General features: G+C 34.2%; 5 protein-coding genes and 1 long non-coding RNA gene across 8 annotated transcripts; 3 read left to right on the plus strand and 3 right to left on the minus strand.

Moving 5' to 3' along the window:
- LOC126665963 (phosphoglycerate mutase-like protein 1) lies at positions 1–3,088 on the plus strand. The gene is made up of 10 exons (XM_050358910.2): positions 1–252; positions 329–390; positions 475–582; positions 814–893; positions 1,037–1,199; positions 1,783–1,857; positions 1,955–2,043; positions 2,299–2,418; positions 2,606–2,650; positions 2,729–3,088. Exons 1-10 carry the CDS (start codon positions 72–74, stop codon positions 2,823–2,825), a joined length of 1,020 nt encoding a protein of 339 aa, XP_050214867.1. The 5' UTR covers positions 1–71; the 3' UTR covers positions 2,826–3,088.
- Positions 3,089–3,460: 372 nt separating this feature from the next.
- Positions 3,461–7,624, minus strand: LOC126665305 (uncharacterized). The gene is made up of 11 exons (XM_050358063.1): positions 7,382–7,624; positions 7,075–7,299; positions 6,866–6,961; positions 6,632–6,729; positions 6,382–6,510; positions 5,902–6,022; positions 5,042–5,126; positions 4,829–4,938; positions 4,305–4,456; positions 4,042–4,138; positions 3,461–3,943 (listed from the first exon to the last, which is right to left on the minus strand). Exons 1-11 carry the CDS (start codon positions 7,460–7,462, stop codon positions 3,653–3,655), a joined length of 1,485 nt encoding a protein of 494 aa, XP_050214020.1. The 5' UTR covers positions 7,463–7,624; the 3' UTR covers positions 3,461–3,652.
- An 884-nt stretch (positions 7,625–8,508) lies between these two features.
- On the plus strand, positions 8,509–9,958 carry LOC126665918 (uncharacterized). Of its 2 annotated transcripts, XR_007637726.2 has the most exons (3): positions 8,509–8,602; positions 9,422–9,498; positions 9,679–9,958. XR_007637726.2 is itself a non-coding variant. In XM_050358850.2 (2 exons), the coding sequence occupies exons 1-2, from the start codon at positions 9,408–9,410 to the stop codon at positions 9,837–9,839; spliced, it is 252 nt and encodes an 83-aa protein (XP_050214807.1). In that variant the 5' UTR covers positions 8,609–9,407; the 3' UTR covers positions 9,840–9,958. The 2 variants fall into 2 exon arrangements, 1 of the variants encoding a protein (XP_050214807.1); XM_050358850.2 differs by lacking the exon at positions 8,509–8,602 and having other exon boundaries at positions 8,609–9,498.
- Positions 9,959–11,741: 1,783 nt separating this feature from the next.
- Positions 11,742–13,862, minus strand: LOC126665337 (uncharacterized). Of its 2 annotated transcripts, none has more exons than XR_007637591.2 (3): positions 13,596–13,862; positions 13,097–13,199; positions 11,742–11,843 (listed from the first exon to the last, which is right to left on the minus strand). It is a non-coding gene; the product is annotated as an uncharacterized LOC126665337 (long non-coding RNA). The 2 variants fall into 2 exon arrangements; XR_007637592.2 differs by lacking the exon at positions 11,742–11,843 and adding an exon at positions 12,936–13,009.
- A 492-nt stretch (positions 13,863–14,354) lies between these two features.
- On the plus strand, positions 14,355–15,830 carry LOC126662043 (uncharacterized). The gene has a single exon (XM_050355932.2). The coding sequence runs from the start codon at positions 14,479–14,481 to the stop codon at positions 15,697–15,699; it is 1,221 nt and encodes a 406-aa protein (XP_050211889.1). The 5' UTR covers positions 14,355–14,478; the 3' UTR covers positions 15,700–15,830.
- An 86-nt stretch (positions 15,831–15,916) lies between these two features.
- LOC126662038 (glycine-rich domain-containing protein 1-like) lies at positions 15,917–18,581 on the minus strand. The gene is made up of 5 exons (XM_050355926.2): positions 18,373–18,581; positions 18,173–18,290; positions 17,710–17,949; positions 17,197–17,634; positions 15,917–16,699 (listed from the first exon to the last, which is right to left on the minus strand). Exons 1-5 carry the CDS (start codon positions 18,528–18,530, stop codon positions 16,085–16,087), a joined length of 1,569 nt encoding a protein of 522 aa, XP_050211883.1. The 5' UTR covers positions 18,531–18,581; the 3' UTR covers positions 15,917–16,084.
- Between the last annotated feature and the right edge of the window lie 4,529 nt (positions 18,582–23,110).

Consider the following 23,110-nt stretch of genomic DNA (forward strand, 5'->3'; position numbering starts at 1 on the left):
TTCGAACATTAAAATAAAAAAAGACAAATCGACTGTATTCACGCTGTTCAAGCCCGACTAAATCGGAGCAAATGTCAGCTGTATACAATTGTTATAAATTTAATATTGGCGGCTCCATTTCCATTTCAACATTCTCAATCTCAAGTAAAAAGCAGCCTCATTTTCTAGTTCCATCGCCACTGCCACATCGTCTGCTTCATTCTCCGATTTGTAATCGTAAATCTCCTGTTATTTACTTATCTTCTATCTCAGGTAAATTTCTGTTGTTTGATATATAATTAGTGACTTTGATTTCGTTTGATTTATTATGTTATTATGAGATTTGCAGATATGGATGCCACAGCCGGACAGAGTCTGTACCCGCTGCACCGTACCAAAACTCTTCACCTGGTATTTTCTACTCCTAAATCTTTATTTAATTGATTCACTTTTTTTTGAAAAGAAATGATTTAATGGGTGATTTGTTTGATGAAGGTGAGGCATGCACAAGGGATTCACAATGTAGAAGGAGAGAAAAACCATGATAATTATTTATCTGAAACACTTTTTGATGCTTATTTAACTCCTCTTGGTTGGCAGCAGGTATTCATTCAGATTTTTTACTAATTTGGTGTCTTGTACAAAATTTAGTGTTTATTTTTAGTTTCAAATTGTATAAAGACTAACGTTTTCTTTGATAATTGGGGAGGGGAGCGCTTGTGGGAGGAATTGAACTCACGGCAGTCTGTCTGATGCTTATACCATTTGAGCTACAACTTGTTGAAAAGCCCTTGTAAATGTTTTTATAACTGTGCAATGATTTTGTGAAAACAGGTTGATAACCTGCGCAAGCATGTTCGAGAAATTGGGCTTAATAAGAAAATTGAATTGGTCATTGTTTCCCCTTTGTTGAGGTATTTACTTTCTGAATGTAACTCTTGAATTTTTTTGATGCAATTGTGCTCTTGAAATTTTTTCTGATTCTTCAGAAGGTTGTGTTCTGCTTAGTGCGTAAATGAATTTTTTTATGTTTATAACCTGAAATATTGCATTGTAGGACCATGCAAACTGCAGTAGGAGTATTTGGTGGTGAAGGGTATACAGATGGCATAAATGTCCCTCCGTTGATGGTGGAAAATGCAGGGAAAAGTAACCATCCTGCAATTTCAAGCTTAAACTCCCCTCCTTTTGTTGCTGTTGAGCTTTGTCGAGAACATTTGGTATTTTCTTTTATACATTCAATTGCTTTCCATTTCATGCTCTTCTCAATGCCAATGCCATGGAGTAACTTTTAATAAATGCAATTGCAGAATAAAGTATTAGAATGATCATCAAATGTGTTGAACAAATGCTGATTCCTATATCTGAATTCCCTGCATATTATAAGACAAAATACATCATGCCGCTTTTATCAATTCTAACCAAACTTTTTAATTTTGTCAGTTATAACCTGATTTGGAAGTTTTATGTCAAGTGTAGTCAAGTCTTCTTAATTGAATAAATTAAACATGAATTTGCTCACATTGCAGTCACAGAATGGTGGCAGGCATATTCATTATAGGGCTGCCACGTGAGCAAAATCAAACTCAATCCATTCATTTGTGCGGACTTGACTACAATTGAAACAAAATTCTTTAAATCATACTATAATTAATAAAATTAAAAGAATTAATTAGAATGATAAAAGCTGCAAATGTTTAGGTTCTTTTTGGATCATTACGCTTGAGGAAAAATGATAGTCTTTGCCATCAGTTTATTTCCATTTTTTTTCTACTTGTAATTTTATTTCGTATCAAACTATAGGGAGTTCATCCTTGTGACAGAAGAAGAAGCATCAGCGAGTATCGGCCTATTTTCCCGGCAATTGATTTTTCACTGGCAAGTACCTCGACACGGTTTCTCTGCCTTTCCTTTTGTTTGCGGTTTCTTTGATTATGGACTGACTGGAAACAGTTTGGTTTAATATTCTGCACAGATTGAAAGTGATGCCGACATTTTGTGGACTGCTGATGTCAGAGAAGAGAATGCACATGTTGCGGCAAGGGGGCAGGAGTTTTTGAAATGGTGATCACTTTGAAATTTGTATGGTGAAAATGGATTGCTTGTTAGAAAATGAAATAAGCTAAAAAATCTCATTTTAGAATTTTACATATGCAAGAGAATTTTGACTTGCAACACAATCAATCTACATGAACAAAAAACAAATTCTTCGTCTGTGTTTCTGTTTTCTTCACCTTCTTGCTCAATTACTCAGATGTGACATTAAAAGTGCATTATTAGTAATGGAATTAACTATAATCTTTTCAAAATTTGATTCAGGTTGTGGACAAGGAAAGAGAAGGAGATTGCTGTTGTTTCACACAGTGGATTCCTGTATCATACTTTAAGTGCATTCGGTAATGATTGTCATCCAACTGTGAAAAGTGAAATTTGCACACAGTAAGTGTTGTTTATGGTAGTAAACAACTTGAAACATCTTTTTCCATATGATTGATAAATAATCAGACATTGACTGAAAACCTTTCCGAATTAACCGAAACAGATTGGTTTACTATTCTGTTAATTCGGTTTAGATGAACTTTTGCTCACGGCCTACTAATCAGATGAATCTTTCCTGTCCATGCAGCTTTGCTAACTGTGAGCTTAGATCAATGACTTTTGTCGATAAAGGGTGAGCTCGTCTTTTCATAATGCTAACAAGCAACTTTTAAACTGATGCAATAAACTCACCTTCCTACTTGTTATGCAGCATGCTGGGGTCAGATCCTGCGGTCACTAATTACCCTGGAAAAATTCCTACTGGCCTTGATCTCCCAAGTGATGTTGCACAGGAGAAGCATCCATAGAGAGATAGGTCCAGATAATTATTCATAGTAAACGGATAAACTCTGTTCTGGTTTACGTAATGTCCTACAGAAGATCTGGGTCATCAAACTTTTTGGGAGCTCACTAGCTCCACTAGGAAATTTGGGATTTCTTTTTAAATACTAACATTTATGTTTCGAGACCCTGTTTAGATGGCTTCAAATAAATATGATATAATTATTGTTTATGATTGATGGACAGAGAAGAAAAACTTGTTCTTTTATTTATAAATTCTATTTCTTTATGTTTGGATTACATGTATTATCAGAATGTTACATTGATCAGCTGCTGTCATCAGGGGTGTGCAAAACAAACCAATCTGAATAATAAAACCGAGCTAACAAATTCTGTTCATTTTGATGTTACATTATGAAAAAACTTTAGTTTTCTGGTTCAATCCGATATTGATAGTAAAAACATTTTGGTTAAATTTTAGTATAAACCAAATCTAACTGTAAAAAAATCAACAGTTCGATTATTTCAAAAACTTTATACCCTCATAAATTCAATTCATTTCGGTTTTAAGAAAATAAAAATCTCAATTTGGTTTGGTTAGAATTGAACAGCTGACATAGCATCAGAATGGATTTTCAGAATATTAATTCAGTCCAGCATAAAGCACTTGTAATTTGTAAATCTATTAGTCAATAAATTCATGTTCAGATTCTGTTTATACTGTAAGTATATCTCTTGCAAATTCATAAGCCCAAAATTCACTCATCTCAAAACTCTCGCACTCTTTTTTCTTTGAACAAACAAACAAAAAAATCAATAAAATGAAGCCATGTGATAGTATAAGCCAAAACTCTCATTGTCTGACAAGTACAAAGCCTACCAAGATAGAAAATAGGAGAAAGAACACTGCAGCCAAAATGCTGAAGTTCAAAGCCTTTGGAGATGCATTGTTGCCTGCCACACCACTTGTGTCAATTTTCCTACTTTCCTCTAAAGAAGATGTAGATGTAAATTGGCCTGGATCTGCCACATCCCAAAAGGTTTTAGCAATAAACGGCCGGGCTTCTACTTCTGGTTGGAGAATTGTTGATGAATCAGTTGGAGCTTCCATGGACATCAACTCCACACAATGATCTTTTAGGACCTAAAAGGCATGAAAAAGTTCAATTCTATCCAAAACAATGAAAAGATGAATTCTATCACAAGAATTTATAATTTCTTCAGTAAGACAATAGAACAAACCTCAAGTGTCTCAGATGGTTGTAAGTAGTCACATACAAATGTACCCGCCAACCAAGGAATGAATACTCTCCGAGGAAACACAAGACTGCATGGTTTCCTGTTTGCAAATAAGAAATGTGATGAGTAGGTGGACATGTTCTGAAAGGATAACATATGAACTTTCTAAGTGGTGGTTCACAAATAACATTACCGACAGTACCCCTATAATGTTGACACTATTACTGTCGGAACTGAAAATATTACTATTATTACAGCTGACGCACCTCAATAAGCGAACGACAAGTCTGGAAACAGGCTGCTCAGATGTTTTTTCTTTGTTTGCTTTCTCATTATGATCATCTATTGGACTTGGATCTTCATCTGCTTCATCACAGATGATGTCCAGTCTGCTTTGTAGACTCCTGATAATATCATCCTGAAAATAAATAGCTAATCAATTGCAAAAGAAAAGACAATCAATCATGAGTAGAACACATACAAATCACTAGTCACTGCAGAAAAGATCCAAATCACACAACATTTCTAATTTCAGAATTTTTTAACAATGCTGTCTAAGACTCGAAACAGTTCACCAAGCTCATCAAATCAAAAGAGACTGGTTTCTCCAGAATGCATAAAATTTGGGGACACTCAAATGTCTAGAGATGCACTTCTGCACTGAATTGTGACATGTCTCAGATGTCCCCGACAGTAGAAGCCCAAGCTAATGCAGGATCATTGATAAAACATTTTCCTAAACACTAGAAGCATGGAACAGAATTGAAACAGATTAAAATTTCTTTAACACCTTTATATCAACCACAGCCTGTGAAACTGGTTCTTTTGAATTCAAGTATGCAAAAGAGCATACCGACCCACTGAGCATAAGAACACCAACAACCTCCTTTTGGCTGCATGCTTTACAGAATAAAACAATTCATTTGTTAGTAAAAGAACAAGTCAAAACCCCAAATAATAACACTAAGAATTATCTTGTCCAATATTTCAATAGTGCCAACACCTTCGCTTAATGTATTCTTCATGAATGGCAGAAGCATTTCAACTTCATGCACACCCTCAGCGACAAATGGTTCTTCATTTACAACCTAGAACCAAATAAGCAAAAATCACAAATTTTTACTCAAGGCTGTTGTAAGAAGCACCATAAGATAAATTTTCTAAAAAATACTATTCCAGACAAATGAAGTTAAAGATTATAAAAACAACTGTCCATTCCATGCCGGCAAAATGAACGGTAATCTGATGCAGACTAAATCTAATAAAGATGATGACTCTAGGAATATATCGACATCCGCCACACTTTCACTTTTCACCCGTGCATTACTAAATTTCTATGACGCATGTCACTTTATTTGAACAAACCATGAGCTTTCAGAACTCAGTTACAAATTTCATGATGTGGCGTAGCTGCAGGTACACAAATCCTAAGAAGGATGTTATTACAAAAAAATCGGATAATTTTCCATATTAAAATCCTACTGCAAAGTCATGCCACCTCTTACCATTAATCATACTCCAGATTTCCCTCTTAGAAGGATAAGCATAAAATTAGTGACCTACACACTTGATTTGCTTCATCAATTTATGCCTCTCTAATTTCAAATTCATGTAACAGTGGATTTGCACCCATCAACAGATGAATAAATAGATAGACTTCTAGGACATGTTAGTATTGAAATGAAGCATCATGATAAGAATAGTTGTGAGGTACATTTGGCAATTTATAGTAGCAGTCGATATCCACATGTCATGGATGATTAAGGTTCCATTTAGAGTATTAGATATATTTTGGTTTTATATAACCTCTCAGAGGAGATATAAAATAGATTCCAAGATCAGCAATGTCAAATTGCTTCTTACCAGAATTCCATCAATTAACGCCTTTGCACCTCTTAGCACTTCTATATGAGCTGAGATTCCGTCTAGAAGTATTGCACTCAATGTTGAGGCATTTGACGCATTCTCTTGATATATGGGCAGGCTGGTAAAACACAGCTTCAAATTTAGTGTTGGCATTGGTTGTTTCAGGAATTTTAAATAATGAGCCACAAAGCTAAAATTGTTCTAACACAGTGTTCTGCAATTGAGTATCTTGATACCAAATACAAACTAAATATCATAATCGAGTAGTTGGCCTCATAATAAGATTTGTAAAAGCAATATTTTTCTTTAAAATGGTGATCCAATCACATACAAAGATCAATATGCCACTGTACTGGACGGTCCTATTCAAGCCAAATTCAGATTTATAATATTTTTGTTCAATTTCTATAATAAATGACAGCCAAAAGAAAGATTTGATCCCCATCCATTGAAAAAATACTCAAAGAAAGGATTTACCTTAATTCAAAGTTGTATGTGCACCTAAATGTTTGAAGGGAACTTAAAACCCTTCCCATCTTGAAATCACAAGGCCGTATGTTGCTTGACGTGATATTTGAAGATAGCATACATTTTCGACAAGTCCACCTATACAAGGTTGCAAACTCTAGTTAATTGTCAACAGCAAGCATAAAACATATACTAAAATGGCATGTACATTGGAATTATAGAGTAAATAAATGGATATGTCTGGTTATGTAAGTAATACCTTCTGGGACTTAAAGATATATGAATAAGCAACCTTTCATCCCAATCAGTCTCTGAAACAGGTGCAGCATCAGCAACTCCTTTTACCGTTTGCAAAAGCTATCCATTAATAATAATGTATCAGCTCAATATCAACGATGGTTAATTAAACATGGCGGAATTACTAACAAACTCACAACTAAGAGAGAAGGAATCTGAGTAAAATTAAGTAAAATGAGAAATGTAAATGATCCACCTGGCAAAGGGTGATAGTAGAATTCTTAAAAGAGGCATCACCAACCCATACATAAATCCCAATCACCTTCATGCCACCTAATAACATTCTTGAAACCTAACAAAATCAGAACCCATCAACTGAATTACAAAGTTATAAAATAAACCAATAACTGAAATTGAAAACAAAATTAGATAAAAGGAATAAGTAAGAAGTGAAGAATAATAGACCTGGCGAGCATGCTCAGCGACCCATTCATTATCGATGGTCAAAGTGGAGGAATCGGCAATCTGTGACTTTGATTTAGCAGAAGAGGAACCCTTTTTCTTGTCATCTTTGAATGTATCGACAAGCGAACAAGCTGGCTGTCCGGCGTCGTTTGAGGGTGTAGGTACTAAATCGTAGACAAAACCACGATCCAGTGCGGAGCTGAGCTTGCCAATTACCAGACCCACCTAATCAAAAAAATGAAAAGCTGATCATGCTGATTTTGATATAAGAATGGGTACAGATTGAGAAAGGGATGAGAAAGAGAACCTGGGAGATGAGGCCGGAATTGCTGAGACGATTCTCGGCTAAATTGAGTTGGGTTTCATCTCCAATTACAGATTTCACCATTGCTTATTTTTTCTTATAACCGAATCTGATAAATGTACTGCGATTCGATAATCTAAGTAGTCAAATACTCATAATAAACCCAGCTCCAAAGGGTTTTTTCATTTTGGCGCGCGTGCTCTGTAAGTGTTTTTGACTCTCTTTTCTAATTGGGAGCCGACTTAAAAAGCACGTCCTTACCAATAAATACGTGGGAACAATCTTTTAAACACAGCTCACAAATTAAATAAGAAATTATGATGAAATGGCAGAAGTATGATGTTTAGTTTAGGGAAAATGCCCGTATGGGCCTACATGGTTAAAACGTCTTTAAATATATTATAAAATCATAAGTTCGAATTGTATACCTCCATAGCTAGAGGTGTGCAAAAACCGAACTAAAATTTTGATATTAGTTCGGTTTTTTTGGTTAAAATGGTTTAATTTAATTTTTATTAATCTAAAAGTTTGATATTTGGTTTTTAATTTGGTTTTTGATTTTTGCAAACCAAACCGACCGAAAACCGAATAACAAATTATTTTTATTTTATTCTTTGAAAAAATTAAAATTTATATGTTTATTTATACTTTTTAGTATTTATTTTTTAATTATATGTAATCTATAAGTTAATAAATTTATTATAATAGATAAAATATACGAATAACATATGTAAAATTATTATTAATCAATATTATTTTTTAATTTTTTATATTAAAAACTGAAAAAAAAAATTAAAAAAATCGGGTTTTAACCGAACCGAACTTTTCGGCTCGGTTCAATTTTGGTTTTTGGTCTTATTCAGAACCGATTTGGTTTTGAATTTTGGCCTATTTTTGGTTTTGGTTTTTTCAGTTCGGTTCATCAAGCCGACCAAAACCGATCGATACATAGGCCTATCCATAGCTAACAACTAACAATTTGAGGGCTAGTTATACGGTACCACTTAAGCTGTGGTACCATTTATGTCATTCACCTGCTATAACCTCCTATAGCAGATAATTTTATCTTTTTTCATTTAATTATTTTCTTAAAACATTTTCTCTGATTTTTTTTTGAATTGTTTTTCCTCGCTTCGTTTCTTCTTCTCTAGCTTACTCTCCCAGGTTTGCTTTTTTTTTTTTGGTTGAAATTGAATTAAAGAGATACTGGAGAAGGAAAAAAAGGTATGTATTTTAATTTTTCTCTTCTTTCAATTATAATTTTTAAGATGCCAACTACTTGACCTAATGAGGTGATTGAAATCATGTTATGAATGTTAGCTTTTTCAATAAACATTTTCATAACCCTTCCTATCAACAACAATCCTTACTAATTTATAAAATTGTCCATCAAGTCTATCAACTTACCCCTATTTTTAAAAGATATGATGCCAGGAAATACTTTGGTAGCAAGTTCCAACTGTGATGAATATTGCATGAGCATAATTAAGACTCGACTGTCTTCATAATTTTGAAAGCCTTTTCTATCACACAACTTTGTTCTGGCTATGTCTTGGCTAATTGGTTTTTCTTTCTTTACTTTGTTTGTGGTTTGATTTCCAGTTGTAAACTAATTGCAATTTAATTGTATAATTTGTCTTTCAACATGGAGGAGATCAGGAGATAATTAATTTTCTGGGCTGTATTTGAATTGGATTTTTGAATTACATGATTAAAGTATGACTTCTATTGGTAGAATTGAGATACCAAAGCGAACCTCTCTATATGCGTTTTATTATGTTTCATATGTAGCACGGGAACAATAGGACTGGCGAAATGGTATTATTTTAAGGTTTTCCATTTTAAAATTAAAGTTTCATGTCTGAATTGCTAAGTTTCCGGCATATTTTAGGAATTGCGAATGTTGATTGAAGAAGTGTCCTTGCTACTTCAGTGACTTTAGCTTTTTGTATTCTTTTTATTTGTAAGTCATTGGTATTTGTTTTGCCTATGAAAATAACCGTTTTTTCGATGTTCAAAGCAAATTACTATGTTGATTTGCAGTCCAAGGGTATCATTATGTGGATGCAGCATTCGTCATCCCTCGGATGCTCGAGTTAATATTCGAGTTCAAACAACAGGTAATCTTAGCCTCTGACTAGCAGGTTTTATGTAACACATTATCTACATTAGCCTTAAGTAGATTTTAACTGATTTTCAGGCTGCATCCTTATCAAGAGTTCAATCTTTTAACTGATTATGCAGAAATTTCACTACTCTTTTCTGTTGCGAGTTCGAGTTACATGGATTTATTTTTTCAGGTAAATCAGGAAGGGAAGTATTGAAAGATGCATGCCAGAATTTGATGTTCATGTGCCAGCAAGTTAGGAGCACTTTTATGCGGGATGTTATTGATTTTCTTCTTCCTGGCACATACTGTTATTTTTCCTTATATTTTCCCTTTTATCTCCCAAGTAGTTGAACTTTTTTTGGCCCTCTTTAGAATAATGAGGTCCAAGTGATGATGCTATAATTTATATTACCAATCTCAAGGAAACCATGTTTAGATTCATCTTCCGATTAGATATGCAAAAATGTTTAAGCGACAAACACTTCAAGTATTTCACTATTTATTTCATCTTGATTAAATCATTACTGCTGCTATTGTTGAAATTTGCAGATTTCAAAAGCTGAATATGATCTGTTCCAAAGTGTTTAAGAAAATGCAAACTTGCGATCCAGATACATATGCTAACTAAACTTTTTCTAACATAGATGCTATAAATCACGTTGTACCTTGGTGATTTAGTTGTGATAGTATGGTTATGCATGATCAAAACAATATTTCTGGATTTGGGTACACAGTACACTCAAGACATCAGGGAGAGTTTGACATTGAATTTTAGGAAAGCTCTTAAAAAATTCAACATTTTTTATTTTTGAAATCTTCTGTTTAAGAAAAGAAGGTAAATAGATAATATTTTTGTATCATGGATAATATTAAAATTATCTTGTATCATGGATAATATTTTTGTCTTCTATTTCAGCATTTTCTGCTTCAGAATTTTCAGTTTCTTAAACCATTAATTTGATGAGTTGGTGACACCAAACAGAGCATTAAGGGAACAAACCAGACACGAGTTTAGAATAATCTAATGTTAGTAGAGATATTATGTACAAACACGGAATTTCCAAGTTCAAACCTTATCTCCCATTTGTAAAAAGAATAAATAAATAGAAAGAGAACGTACAATTGAGAATGTTTGATACTAAAAAAATTAAATAATAAATAAATATCGCTGAAGAACATAATTTTGTCGCTACAGACAAATTGAGCTAAAGAACTAAGGTTAGTGCACATGCAAACTGTGAATCACATCATTCCATGGAAACTAGTTGAATCAAAGAGTACTGCTTTGTTTTTGCTCTGGTGACGCATCTTGACCTTTCCTGCATTGAGATATAAACAATTAAAATTTGATGTTCCATTGCTTAAATTTCTATTTATACATAAATTATTTACGATAATCAACATATTTTGTTCTTCACAGATGTCTGAAAACCCCTCAAACAGGCCATTCCTGATGATTAATTGGGCACCAAATCTGTATATGGGTATTTTGGTACCAGAAAATAATAGCTAAAGTTCAAAAATCCATTTTAACTATTCAAGCAAAAGACAACACAGAAAAGCAACAGACAACAGACAACAATAGATAATCTCAGAATTAAACCAACACTATTTATGTTGAAAAACCAACACTATTTATGTTGAAAACCAACTGTTTTTCTGTTTTATCAAAATCATCATGTTAGATGCAGTTTACATACGTTTTAATGTATAAATAAGAACAATAGTAAATCACATGTGAAAAGAATAAGAACAATAATAAATCCATATGTTTTTCTCTTTTATCAAAATCATCAAGTTAAATGCAGTTTACATACGTATTTAATGTATAAATATGTATATAAATGTAATAAATATCCAGTTCAGGATGTACAAGGCCTTAAATTATTTGAACAACAAATTAGGCTTTCATGTGCGAATATATTACAAGAGACTTACATCCGATAATAGAGGACCAAACTGGTTCATAATTTTAAAGAAAAAGTTTGCCGCATATAATGTTTTTGCAGTATTTTTGTAAACAAGTACATAATGAATCAGAAGGCATTTAAATGCACTATAATGCAATAGGTTTACTGATACCAAAGTCCCAGCATAAGAAAAGCAAACAGAGAAGCACAACAATGGGACCTTCTCATTATTTCTAAAATGCCCAAACAAAGAAGCGAACTCATGTCAAAAACCCACAAATAAGATTAAATCACTTCATTACAATAAGTTAGGGCAACAACTAATTTTGTTACTTACATAACTTAAAGCAAAATTTCCATATTCACAGTGCTGCTCATGTAGCATCTTCATTCACTAATGCATGATATTTCAGATGCAACTTGTGTTTTGTTTTACAAAACCAACCTACATTTAGCAAAGGGAACAAATAACAAAATCAATCCACAAAAAAATGGGTCAGTTCGGTTTGAAATTTTTATATAACCTTTATATTTAGACTAGTTCAATTTGAATTAAAAAAAAAGGTTTGATTTGAACCTAATCAATCCTAGCTCGAGGTACAACAAGATCATACCATTAACTAGTATAAATTATTACCTCATACGTTGACCTAAATTCACTTTTATTAAAAAATCTTAATTAATAACTAATCAAATTTATATCGTTAACCTAAATGGAGGAACCTCAGTAAACTGAAGAACAGTATATTGTAGTTAAGTATGACAAATAATAACTAGTTAAGTGACCCTGTCAAGTAACATTTTATAATTGTCATAACTGAAATTAATTTGCATATCCAGGAACCTATGGTAAACGGACCAAACACAAATGATTGCGAGCAGGGTGATAGATAAGAGGACATTTATGTCTGTATATGAAATTTCATGTTAAAACACTATGCATTTTCTTATATGCAGAATTGATGCATCAAATTAAATGAGAAATCATAATTGTACGAAGCATTATAAGAAAGCACAGCAGGGTTCTGTCAAGAATTTATAACTAGTCAAGTCTGCAAATGAATTTAAAAAGGAAATTAAATTTGCTTCAAGTCTGTTGTAACAAAAAAAGGGATTGCTTTAAAAATGATTGATTTACTTCCCAACGTACTAAGAAGTAGAAAAGGCTCCCATAATAAACAATTAACTATAACTACATGGCTTGAGCAAAACTCAGTTGGATATTTGGAATTAACAGTCACAGGCAATTTCATATAGAAATTTGAACTAAGCAAAGAAAAAGCACACCAGAAGAAACGGGTCCCTTCCAGAGCCAGGTCCAACAAGAAGACAATCAAAGCTCTCTAACCGTTTATCAACCTCGGTCGCATCCTTTTCTGATATGTGCTTTTTGTTCCCTTCCCTGAATCAATTTTTATTTCAACAAAGTGCAACGTTATACCTAGGCACAAGGTTCTGTAATCAAAATAACTATGTAGAACATACATTAAAGACAACCAAAAAAGAAAGTACCTAATTTTATAAGACTCCTCTAGAATAGGGTGCACAATTAACTCATGGCTATAGCTTTTGATCACCAGCGCAGCATTATTTTAACATCTTATTTAATCTCTGTAATAGAAACGTTTCGTAAAGAAATTGACAGAGTTTGAAGAGAGAAATGAGATGGGAGGGATGATGATCCTAATCATCACTTACAGTAGAACGACCCTAAATCGACGCTTACAATCTCGAAATTAAGCTTCCTTAGAACGTGGTTGCACTTCTTAGTTTCCTCGGATGCAGCGGCACCTTCCCCTTCCTGCTATAGACAATATATAAAAATGACTTCTCAAGAGGCACAAAATCAATGGACACTAAAGCAATTTATCAACAGTGATCAAATTTTCCCACTAAAATATGACCACATGCTTCTAGTACAAATCATACCATTTGCAGCAACACAATAAACTATCAAACCTATAAAAAAACTGAATACTATATTGCTAAGAATACTATATTGCTAAGTATGTCACCAGCTGAATACAATGGATGAAATTAATCAGAAAAATCTCATAACCGAGATAGAAAACTCAAGAAACAAAAAAGAGTCATTACCCAACATTTAAATTATGCTGAAAATCAAAGAAATTTCAAAATCTGAACTACAATGACATCAAAAAACTAATTGAAAAATTAAAAAAAAGTGTTTAGGTACCTGTTCCAAGTGTTATCAGTGTACAGTTTTGAGAGAACTAAAGGGAGGAGATTGTAAGCGTCAATTGAAGAGAGGAATGAGATGGGCGGGACGATCGGAGTCGGCTAGTGAAGAAAGGGAGAAGGGAGAGTGAGAATCTCATGAGAGGAGAGAAGAGAGGGAGAGGATACGGGAGCGTATTTTGGAGGTTGATTTTCACCATGAATACATTGAATCGGAGGAGGTAACGGTTGAAGTTGTGGAGGAATGGAAGTAGTTCTTCTTAGTGGTGAAGTTTATTCTTAGAGCAGAGGCATAATTGTGACTGTGATTTGCGTATGTCACCACCTGAAAACATAACCGGTCATGTAATCAACAGAGGAAATTAATCAGAAAATAATCCAACAGTTGTGAATGCCAGTGGTACCAAAGCCTAAGTGGTACAGTAGAACGACCCCAATTTGAGATCCTAAGAGTTATAAGTTATTTTTCACAAAAAGTGGAAATTATACAATACAACTGTTGCATCATATTATTCGTGTAATAAACTAATAATTCGTTAGCCTTTGAAAAATTAAATAATAAAAATTATATAATTATTGAAAAAATTTCTATCGTAAATATTGATTAGTTTGTTGTAAAAATAACATGATGGATAAACCCTCTTAACTTAGTCTTAATTGTTTTTACTAGGGAAAGATTACATTTATTTTTGGCTTAATGACAAAAAAATGTTGATTTTTAAAATATTTTTATATTCTTTTTAGTTCTCAACACCCGCAACAAAAGCATACTCCTTTATTTTGCCTTTTTGCTTTGACTCTTGGCAGCTCCATGCCTCTCTCTTCTTCTAAACCCTAATCGGCTCTTCAAGAAAGCACAAAAACATAACCGAATTCTAGCCATGGAAAACTTATCTTACTCTTCCTATCCAGATTCCACCAACTCCTCACCTCGCTCGCGTGACATAGACGATACCCAATCTTTTGACGAGCCGTCGTCCAACGCTAACAACAATTACAAAGTTAAATTAATGTGCAGTTACGGTGGTAAAATCCTACCCAGACCTCACGATAACCAACTCGCTTATATCGGCGGCGATACTAAAATCCTCGCCGTTGATCGTAACATCAAGTTCTCTCTCTTTATTAACAAACTCACTTCTCTTTGCAATACTGATAATCTTCAGAATAATAAATGTTTGAAGTACCAATTACCTGGAGAAGATCTCGACGCTTTGATTTCTTTAACCAACGATGAGGATCTCGAGCATATGATGCTCGAGTATGACCGCATGTACCGGGGTTCTGCTAAGCCTGCCAGATTGAGGTTGTTTTTGTTTCAAATTAATTATAAATCAGCCAGTAGTTTTGGATCTGATGAGGTCAAATCGGAGCAGCAGTGGTTTATTCACGCTTTGAATTCTGGTATACTTCAAAATCTACAAGTGCCGCCAAATGGGGCGGATGCGGCGGCGGTTGTGCCGACTGGGAATGCAGACTTTCTGTTTGGATCGGAGAAGATTCTCTCGGAAGTTGGACCGCCGTCGACGGTTCCGGAGAATCAATTATTTGGTAGTCACGAGCAGGTTATGAATAGGAAAATTGAGGATGTGAATTCTAGGGTTTACAGTGTAGAATATTACCACCAGCAGCAGCAGCAGAATGTAGGTGAACACATTACTCCGCCGTCTCCTCTGCCTCCAACAGCGGCACAGGTGCCGGTCGTAATGCAGGTTCCTGCTTACTCACCGGAAAGACACGTCATAGGTGGAAATGAGCAGACATTTTATCAAATGCCTTATCATCAGACGGCGGCGGTGAGACCGGTTGCCGGACAAGCAGGTCAACCTTATTACGGAATGCAGCAACAGTATCAACCACTGTATAATATGGCCCCACCACCACCAACGCAACAGCAGCAGCAGTATTTGCAGGTTGGTTATGATAGTGCAGGCAGGCAGGTTTATTATACTACTACTGCTCCTACTCCACAACAATATCAACCCATGGCGGCACCACCACCACCCACATCAACACCACCACCGATTGGCGGCGCATTAACTCAAGATGGTAAAGTTCAGGTTGTTGCTAATGTAACGCCCCCGCAAAATTCATCCGTGTGAGTTTTAATTTTTTGTAATACTAATATTGTTATGTTTGTGTTGTGGAACTAACTTGTAAGGTTCATTGTTTGACATTAATCTAATATTTTTTTTATGATTATTTGTAGTATGATCTAGTCAATCTTCTAGCAGTTTGTGCATTATCTTAGAACTGTTTTATTATGCAAATTGGGGATTTTAATATTTGCTGTCAAAACTTGAATTATGACACTATGAAGATTCAAATTTTCATCTCTTTTATTGTATAGAGCAGTAAAATACATTATAGAGGCAACGACTTGCTGGTAATTACATAGTATAAAACTTGCTTATGAACGCAACATTATTTAAACATAAAATAGGTAAAGAAAGCGGCTGTATTGTGTCGGCTGAAATACCGGTAGAGCTATTTATTTTCGTGGCCACAGCCGCCACCCAGACAGCTTCCTCCCCCACATGCACCACCACCACAACCCCCAGAAATACAACTACAGGCAGTGTATCCGAAATCAATGCTCTTAACTCTGTTTGCTATAATGCAACTGATGTCACACTGTGGAACATGATTATAGTTACTCCCTCCATTGCAATTGCCCCCTCCGTCCATTTTAACTGAGTTCTGCATGACCGGTGCTGCAATCGGAGTTGTGAAAGATATTGCGGTGTGTAGACTGATAAGCTCGGAAATTACTGCAGTTTCAGAATTGGGCATCAGCTTGAGCCATTTTTCGACTGACAGTGGTGAGCCGGCAGGTTTCATAAATTCCTGCAAGGAAATTGATGTTGCCCCCAGCACTTTGGCAGCACAAGCAGTTGGTGAATGTGAAACAAGTTCACAGACGAGTTCTCCTACTGGTTCACATTGGAATACTGCAATTTGTTTCTCCTTTCTTTCGGACAAGATACTTAATCTTGTCTGCCCTTGGAAAAGCATATCTGGTTGTTTCTTACTGAATGTTATAACAAGATTTCCTTTATGCTCAGCTGGTATGTCTCTAACTTCCATAATCTCTACCATAACCTGAAAAGAATAGCAATATTATCCCATTTATGCAAGTTTGTTTGGCATTCATGTACGCATTCTTTTGAAAAATGATCAATCCATTCAAAAACTCCAAATATTTTTGACTTTTTACAAATATTATCGAAATTTTATTTTCGTTATTTTAGTCCAATTTTAAAGGTTGAAAGCAATTCTATCCAAATTTTCAAAATTGCTTAGTTGACATATGAGATGATGCATTAAGAAATAATTTTTAAAGTTATATGTGCAAAATTATCGAAATATTAAGTGAAACTTCACAAAAATGCATATATTTACATTTTCTTAATTTATCAAGAAAAGCACTAAAAGCACGTATCAAAATGAATTAAAATTACTCGTATCCTCTTCATTGGACTAAAATTGCTGAAGTTGAAAATTTTGTTTAGATTTATAAGAAAGCGAAAACGTTTTGATTTTGATTGTTTTTAACATGAGGCCTCTCAATCATGAGAAAAACATCAATTCGAGAATACCTCCACAAACATTTCCTTGGAAATTTGATTGGAGTCCTCCACTTTGTTGCTCAGAAGTCCCAGTTTGGTCGCATTAATTGCGAGAGGAGACGGAGCATTGCCTCTATACATAGCTCCTGCCCGGCAATATCTAGAACCAAATGTGTCTTCCCATTGCTTCGTAGTTCCTGAAAATCCAGTGTCCAGCTTATGACCTTTGGCTCTATCAGAATCAGTGTCATCATGATCCAACACCCTCCCCATCATCCCCACCAGATCCTCACAATAAGCAACAGGCTGCAGTTGGTGAGCATGCCAGATGAGATCAATATCATAAGTTGGAACACAGAATTCCCCAAGTGCCCTCTCCTGATTTCTCTTGATCAAATGCAGGAATCCTCTATATCTAGCCACAGATCCTTCGAGATAAGCATCGTCATTCATATAGGATCCTGATACCTGTAAGGCAAATTTGATTAGCAAGACTCAATTGTCTTTAAGGTATATGTTTTAATTAATTTTAATTTCCATCACCTGATAATAGAATGAACTCTGTCTTTTGACAGCAGAAATCAGATCGTAAGTGGTGCTAATACTTCTGTCAGTAGCTGATGATATCTGAATGTTCATATTTAGCTCATATGGCTCGTCAGGATACATCTGATTCCAGATTTCTTCAGTTTGGTCTTTGTAGATTGCTTCAGTGGAGGATACTACATTCCGGTTGCCGAGGATTTTCCCGTAGAGTTGCTTGCAGTCAACTATGTAGCGCACCTAAAAAGACCAAAATCGAATTAGTTAATCCCTAATGCTTTTCAGAAACTATATCAGTATGCCTATAATTTTGTGTACAGAAATATAAATAGTAAAAACGGGAAACAGTCAAAGGAATTTCTTATAAGTATATGTATATATTATAAATATAAATTTCAGAGTTTCAGAAGCGTTTCTGCTCCAAATTTCCGTGCAATATAGTGTATAAATATCATTTCTTTACCGGATTGAGCCTATGACAATGCCAAATCCATTCACAATCAAGCGGCACGACTACAGCACCTTCTGAAACCTGGCCTTCAACATGCTTGGCAAGCAAAGGAAGCCAACAGTATTTGTACCTGAAGTTGGCAAAATTATCTTTCAGAAAGTTGATGTGGACTAAGCTATCTCTATATATGTATACGACATTGTAATTTGTACCTGTGAATGGCTCTGTCCAAAGCAGGACCGTCATGGAGTTGTGGATTCTTATAAACCTCAGCAAGAAAACGTAGCTGCTGTTTAGCTGCAGCGAAAAAGTCTACACTTATTGCAATCCTCTGTGCTTCAGCCCACTCCAGTTTTTGCTTCATATCCATCTTTCAAAATTTTCAAATGGAGCTAAAGGGACTTGTTTGTTTAATTTTTGCTTTGAATGTGTTGGATATTTATAAGCTGAAACTTCCATTTCGGATAAGATGGCAAGCATATAGTAAAAATGACCAAAACGGGTATTCTTCCTGAAAATAGTGTCATGTATTGTGTATGTCTCAGGTTTCCTTACTATAATGATTTCTTACATCAATTGCTTGTGAAGGGAAAAAAAATTAGATGGATTAACAACGCTAGTCTTTTAAGTGTTATTGGAAACCCCTTGAAAATGAATTTTAACGTTTGTATCCGCCGAAACGGAGAAGAAGTGGTTGCGCGGATTGGATGGCTAACTTTGGTTTTTCCCATTCACTAGGATTGGTCCTTTACGAAGACATAGAGGACGGAATTTCTAATCTCATCATGAAAGATATTACCGGAGTCTCCTTTCCTAGAATGTATAGAGCATTTTAACTTTGACTTTAGTTTCTCCTAGTGTGGGAAAAAAAAAACTAGATGGAAACTTGACTACAAGAAAGTTGGGTATAGCAGATACTTGTTACTAATAGTATAATGGGGATGTAGCTCAGATGGTAGAGCGCTCGCTTAGCATGCGAGAGGTACGGGCCCGCATCTCCATTTTAAGTAAATTCATTTTTACGAAAGGATTACACCAACTCAAAATGTCATTTGGCCAATCCATCCTTGTCCTCTTACTCCTAGAATAGCATTATACTTTTATAAGGGTAATTGTAGAGTAAATTACAATATTTTATAATTTTAGCATATAATTCTTTTTTAATTTAATTGATTTAAAAATTATAAAATTTAACGTGCTTTTTAAAATTTAATATAAATTTTTTATTTTTATAATATCAGACACTAATTTTTAAAATTTTATAATTTGAAGCATTGAATATTTTTTTTGTTTAAAATTTATTGATATGGTGCCGGAACAATGTATATTCCAATGTCAACATCAATATTTTTTAAAACGGAAAATTGTTTGTTGTTTCGAATTATAAATAAATGAAAATATATATTTTTATTTGTCAAAATCAAAATTTTATATTAAAATTGCAAACACGCTAAAATGTGTGAATTTTAGAATAATTAATCAATATTTTATCTGTGACTTTAAAATATAAATAATTATTTTATTGTCATATAAGACATCTAAAATAAATCGAATAAAATACTGATATTGAAGTATTTCTTTAATATGTGTTGGCAAAATACTGCAAGCGTACAGTGTCAACTCGTAATACAGACTGTGAAGTCCGAATATCGTACCCACAAAGAAAGCTACTAAAGACAACCAATTAGGAGACTCGATTCGGATAGTTAACAAGATAATTTGAACGATGTAATTAAACTAAATAGACTAAATAAACTACAAACAATAATAATAATTAAAATAGACTAAAATTTGAATTTAATAAGCTGAAATTAAACTAAGAAGAAACTATGTGAGAAGGAAATCAGGGATTATTAACTATACTTATGTTATTCAATAAATTGGTTATGGATTTAGTTGTTTTAACTGCAGTTCAGGCTATTTTAAACTACCTATATCGCTCTCTCAAGTCGCTACAGGTAAAAACACACACACAACAACTAATAGGCAAATCACTCACTCTCGTGTTATAATCAAACTAATTAATTAATCAAATGGCGTTTATTAAGCAAACCCTAAAAACACGTAATCGTCAATTCACTCTCGCGTAATTAATTTCTACGTTGTTAATTGCTATAGTCTATCTCAATTTAGCTCTCTCGAGTCAAAACTAAAACACAAGGCAATAGTCTAGTTGATCAGATTAAACTAAGCATTAAGAACACAATTAACATGCAATTTGAACAATAATCTATAAACCCAATTCAATTAAATAAGCATAATTCAGTTAATAATCCTCAATTAAGGGTTTAGCTACTCATTATCGAATATAATTCAACAATAAGATCAATATAATTCATAATGGAAAAGATAACAATGATATAGATCTCTCTAAAATAATCGTACCTTAGTCGCAATAGATTCCACAATAATAATGAAGAATAATCCAGAAAATTCAATAGAAAACGATGAACGAAACTCAAAATAAGCTAATCTAATGTTTAGGTCTAATACAATGATAAACCAACCCTAATTATGATGTAAAAAGTGTTATTTATATGTCTTCCGCCTTAACTACTGACTTTAGGTCGAAGTCCTCTGAAAACCCAGAAACGTCCTTGAATTTGGTGAAGATCGGTGACATGTCGGGTATTTTTGTCCAATTTTCGTCAACTTCTGCCGTCATGTGCGCCTGCACATTTCTCCTACGTGCCCGCACATTCCTGTGTATGAGCCCGCATACAGTCTCTACTCGCCCGCACAAAATCATGTTTAGAAGCCAGTATGCTCCCGCACATAATACTTATGCGCCCGCATACACAAGATACGCGCCCGCATATCATGCTGATGATTTGCATCAGAAAATCGATCGTTGATTCTGCGACTCAGCTCTGATTCATTCCAACGTCGAGTAGCTTCTGAATTTCACCAATTTAGCTCGATATCTTCAATATATGCACATTTATCCTGAAAAGCTCATAATGCTAATAAGATGACAAAACAACTTAAAAACATACAGAAATATGCATATATCGAATCATAAACGCACCTAAATATAGGAGTATTTCTACTCCTATCAATATGCACATGGGTATTTTTATTAGGAAATTATTTGATATTTTAAATAAAAAAATTGATAGTTTATAATCTAAATTATTAAAATTAAAAGTTCGCGTTATAATTATAAAATAGGCTGGAGATTATTAATATATTTTGAAATTACAGTTGACTTATACTATTCTCTTGTTTTTTTGTTGCATTGGATAAGTATAGTTACCTATCAGTAGGGATTTTTCTGTAATTATTACAGTTGTATCCTAAATATAACTGATAGGAGTAGAAATACTCCTATATTTTATGTGCTATATGTCATATATGTGCATTTGACGTTGGTTTTGAGCTTCTTTATACTCATTTTTGTGTTTGAGCATTTCAGGCATAATGTGGAGTTTTTCATGATATTCAAGCCATTTGGAAGCCATTGGGATCATAATTGAAGTTTTGAGGAAAGTTGTGCGAAAATCCGATGAAAATAGGTGCCGAGAGCACAAGTTTCTACTTGTGGAATTGACCCCTCTTCATTGATTGAAGATTTTGGAATACTTAGAGACTTCAATCTACTTTATGTTCTTCTAAAAAAATAAAGTAGACATCCTAAGCTTTCCATAGAATCAAGAATCGACTCATTCCGACGTTTCCACACTGAGTTATGACCTTTTGAAGTTGACAGTTGTGCAGCAGAAAAAGTGCACGAACGTGTAACCTAAAGTGCACGAACGTGTACTTTGGCCGAAGGGAAATTGAAGGCGAAACTGAAGAAAAAAGTGAAAAATTGGCTAAGTGTTAGAGTGCACGAACGTGTACCTATGGAGCACGAACGTGCACCCCCAGAATCAACAAAATGTGCACGAACGTGCACCAAAGTGCACGAACGTGAACTTGAGGTTCCTGCGACCTGTTTTGGACAAAAATGCCCCGAAACATTGCCAAACACCACCAAACTCGAGGGCACTTCTGGGTTTTCACTTAAACTCGACCTAAAGTCATTCTCTGAGCCAAAAGACATATAAATACCGCATTAAGACGTTGAAGGAAGGTTCGCTTAATTCGCCACATTAGACATTAGTTATTACATTAGATTAGCTTAGTTTTTGATATTCGTTCATCGTTTTAGCTTGTATTCTGGATTTTCTACATTATTGTTTTGGAATTATTGTCGATCAAGGTACGATAACTATTAAGACATTAATTTTATTGTTTCTTATTCAGCCATGAATTCTTACTACTTTATTGTTGAATTATCTTTGAATATGTGCAGCTAAACCTTTCATTAGGGATTATTAATGGGATTTATGTCTGTTTAAACGAACTGGATTTGTGGGTTGTTGTTATTACTATATTTTAATTATTGTTCTTAACGCTTGAATTTATTTGGCCAATTTATTCATTGTCGCGTGTTTTGGTTTTAGCTCGAGAGAGTAAAACTGGGATAGACCAACATAATTAAGAACATATGAGTTAATTGCGCGAGAGTGAATTGACGAGTACGTGTTCTTAGGGTTTACTTCATAAACATTAATTGATTAGTAATTTAGGTTAATCATTGTGCGAGAGTGAGTAATTAGCCTGTTACTAGTTTGTTGTCTGTTTTTGCCTGCAATTACTCGAGAGAGAATTTTAGGTGCTTACGATTAGCCTGAACTTTAGTAGAATAACCAAATCTATATTCCAATCTAATTAAACAACATAATGAAGTTAATAATTCCTGTTCTTTCCATTATTGTTAAAACCTTATTTTTGTTATAGCTTTAGTTAATTTTAGCCATAATTGTTATTTCAGTTTATTTAGTTTAATAACAACATTCAAATTATCTTTTAACTATTCAAATCGAGTTTCCTAACCAGTTGTCTTTAGAAGCTTTCTCTGTGGGTACGATATCCGGACTTCGCAGTCTGTATTACAAGTTGGCA

Source organism: Mercurialis annua, linkage group LG1-X (assembly GCF_937616625.2).
Source record: "Mercurialis annua linkage group LG1-X, ddMerAnnu1.2, whole genome shotgun sequence".
In the NCBI taxonomy this organism is placed as follows: domain Eukaryota; kingdom Viridiplantae; phylum Streptophyta; class Magnoliopsida; order Malpighiales; family Euphorbiaceae; genus Mercurialis; species Mercurialis annua.

Excerpts from the sequence above, each read along its gene's own strand:
- LOC126662043 (XM_050355932.2), top strand. The coding sequence starts at position 14,479 with ATGGAAAACTTATCTTACTCTTCCTATCCAGATTCCACCAACTCCTCA.
- LOC126665963 (XM_050358910.2), top strand. The coding sequence starts at position 72 with ATGTCAGCTGTATACAATTGTTATAAATTTAATATTGGCGGCTCCATT. Across the intron at positions 391-474 it reads GTACCAAAACTCTTCACCTG|GTGAGGCATGCACAAGGGAT; the intron begins GTATTTTCTACT and ends TGTTTGATGAAG. Across the intron at positions 2,651-2,728 it reads ATGACTTTTGTCGATAAAGG|CATGCTGGGGTCAGATCCTG; the intron begins GTGAGCTCGTCT and ends CTTGTTATGCAG.
- LOC126662038 (XM_050355926.2), bottom strand. The coding sequence starts at position 18,530 with ATGGATATGAAGCAAAAACTGGAGTGGGCTGAAGCACAGAGGATTGCA. Across the intron at positions 17,950-18,172 it reads ATTGTCATAGGCTCAATCCG|GTGCGCTACATAGTTGACTG; the intron begins GTAAAGAAATGA and ends TGGTCTTTTTAG. Across the intron at positions 17,635-17,709 it reads AGAGTTCATTCTATTATCAG|GTATCAGGATCCTATATGAA; the intron begins GTGATGGAAATT and ends TTTGCCTTACAG.
- LOC126665918 (XM_050358850.2), top strand. The coding sequence starts at position 9,408 with ATGTTGATTTGCAGTCCAAGGGTATCATTATGTGGATGCAGCATTCGT. Across the intron at positions 9,499-9,678 it reads TATTCGAGTTCAAACAACAG|GTAAATCAGGAAGGGAAGTA; the intron begins GTAATCTTAGCC and ends TTATTTTTTCAG.
- LOC126665305 (XM_050358063.1), bottom strand. The coding sequence starts at position 7,462 with ATGGTGAAATCTGTAATTGGAGATGAAACCCAACTCAATTTAGCCGAG. Across the intron at positions 6,730-6,865 it reads CTACTATCACCCTTTGCCAG|CTTTTGCAAACGGTAAAAGG; the intron begins GTGGATCATTTA and ends ATTAATGGATAG. Across the intron at positions 6,023-6,381 it reads ACATACAACTTTGAATTAAG|CCTGCCCATATATCAAGAGA; the intron begins GTAAATCCTTTC and ends GTGTTTTACCAG.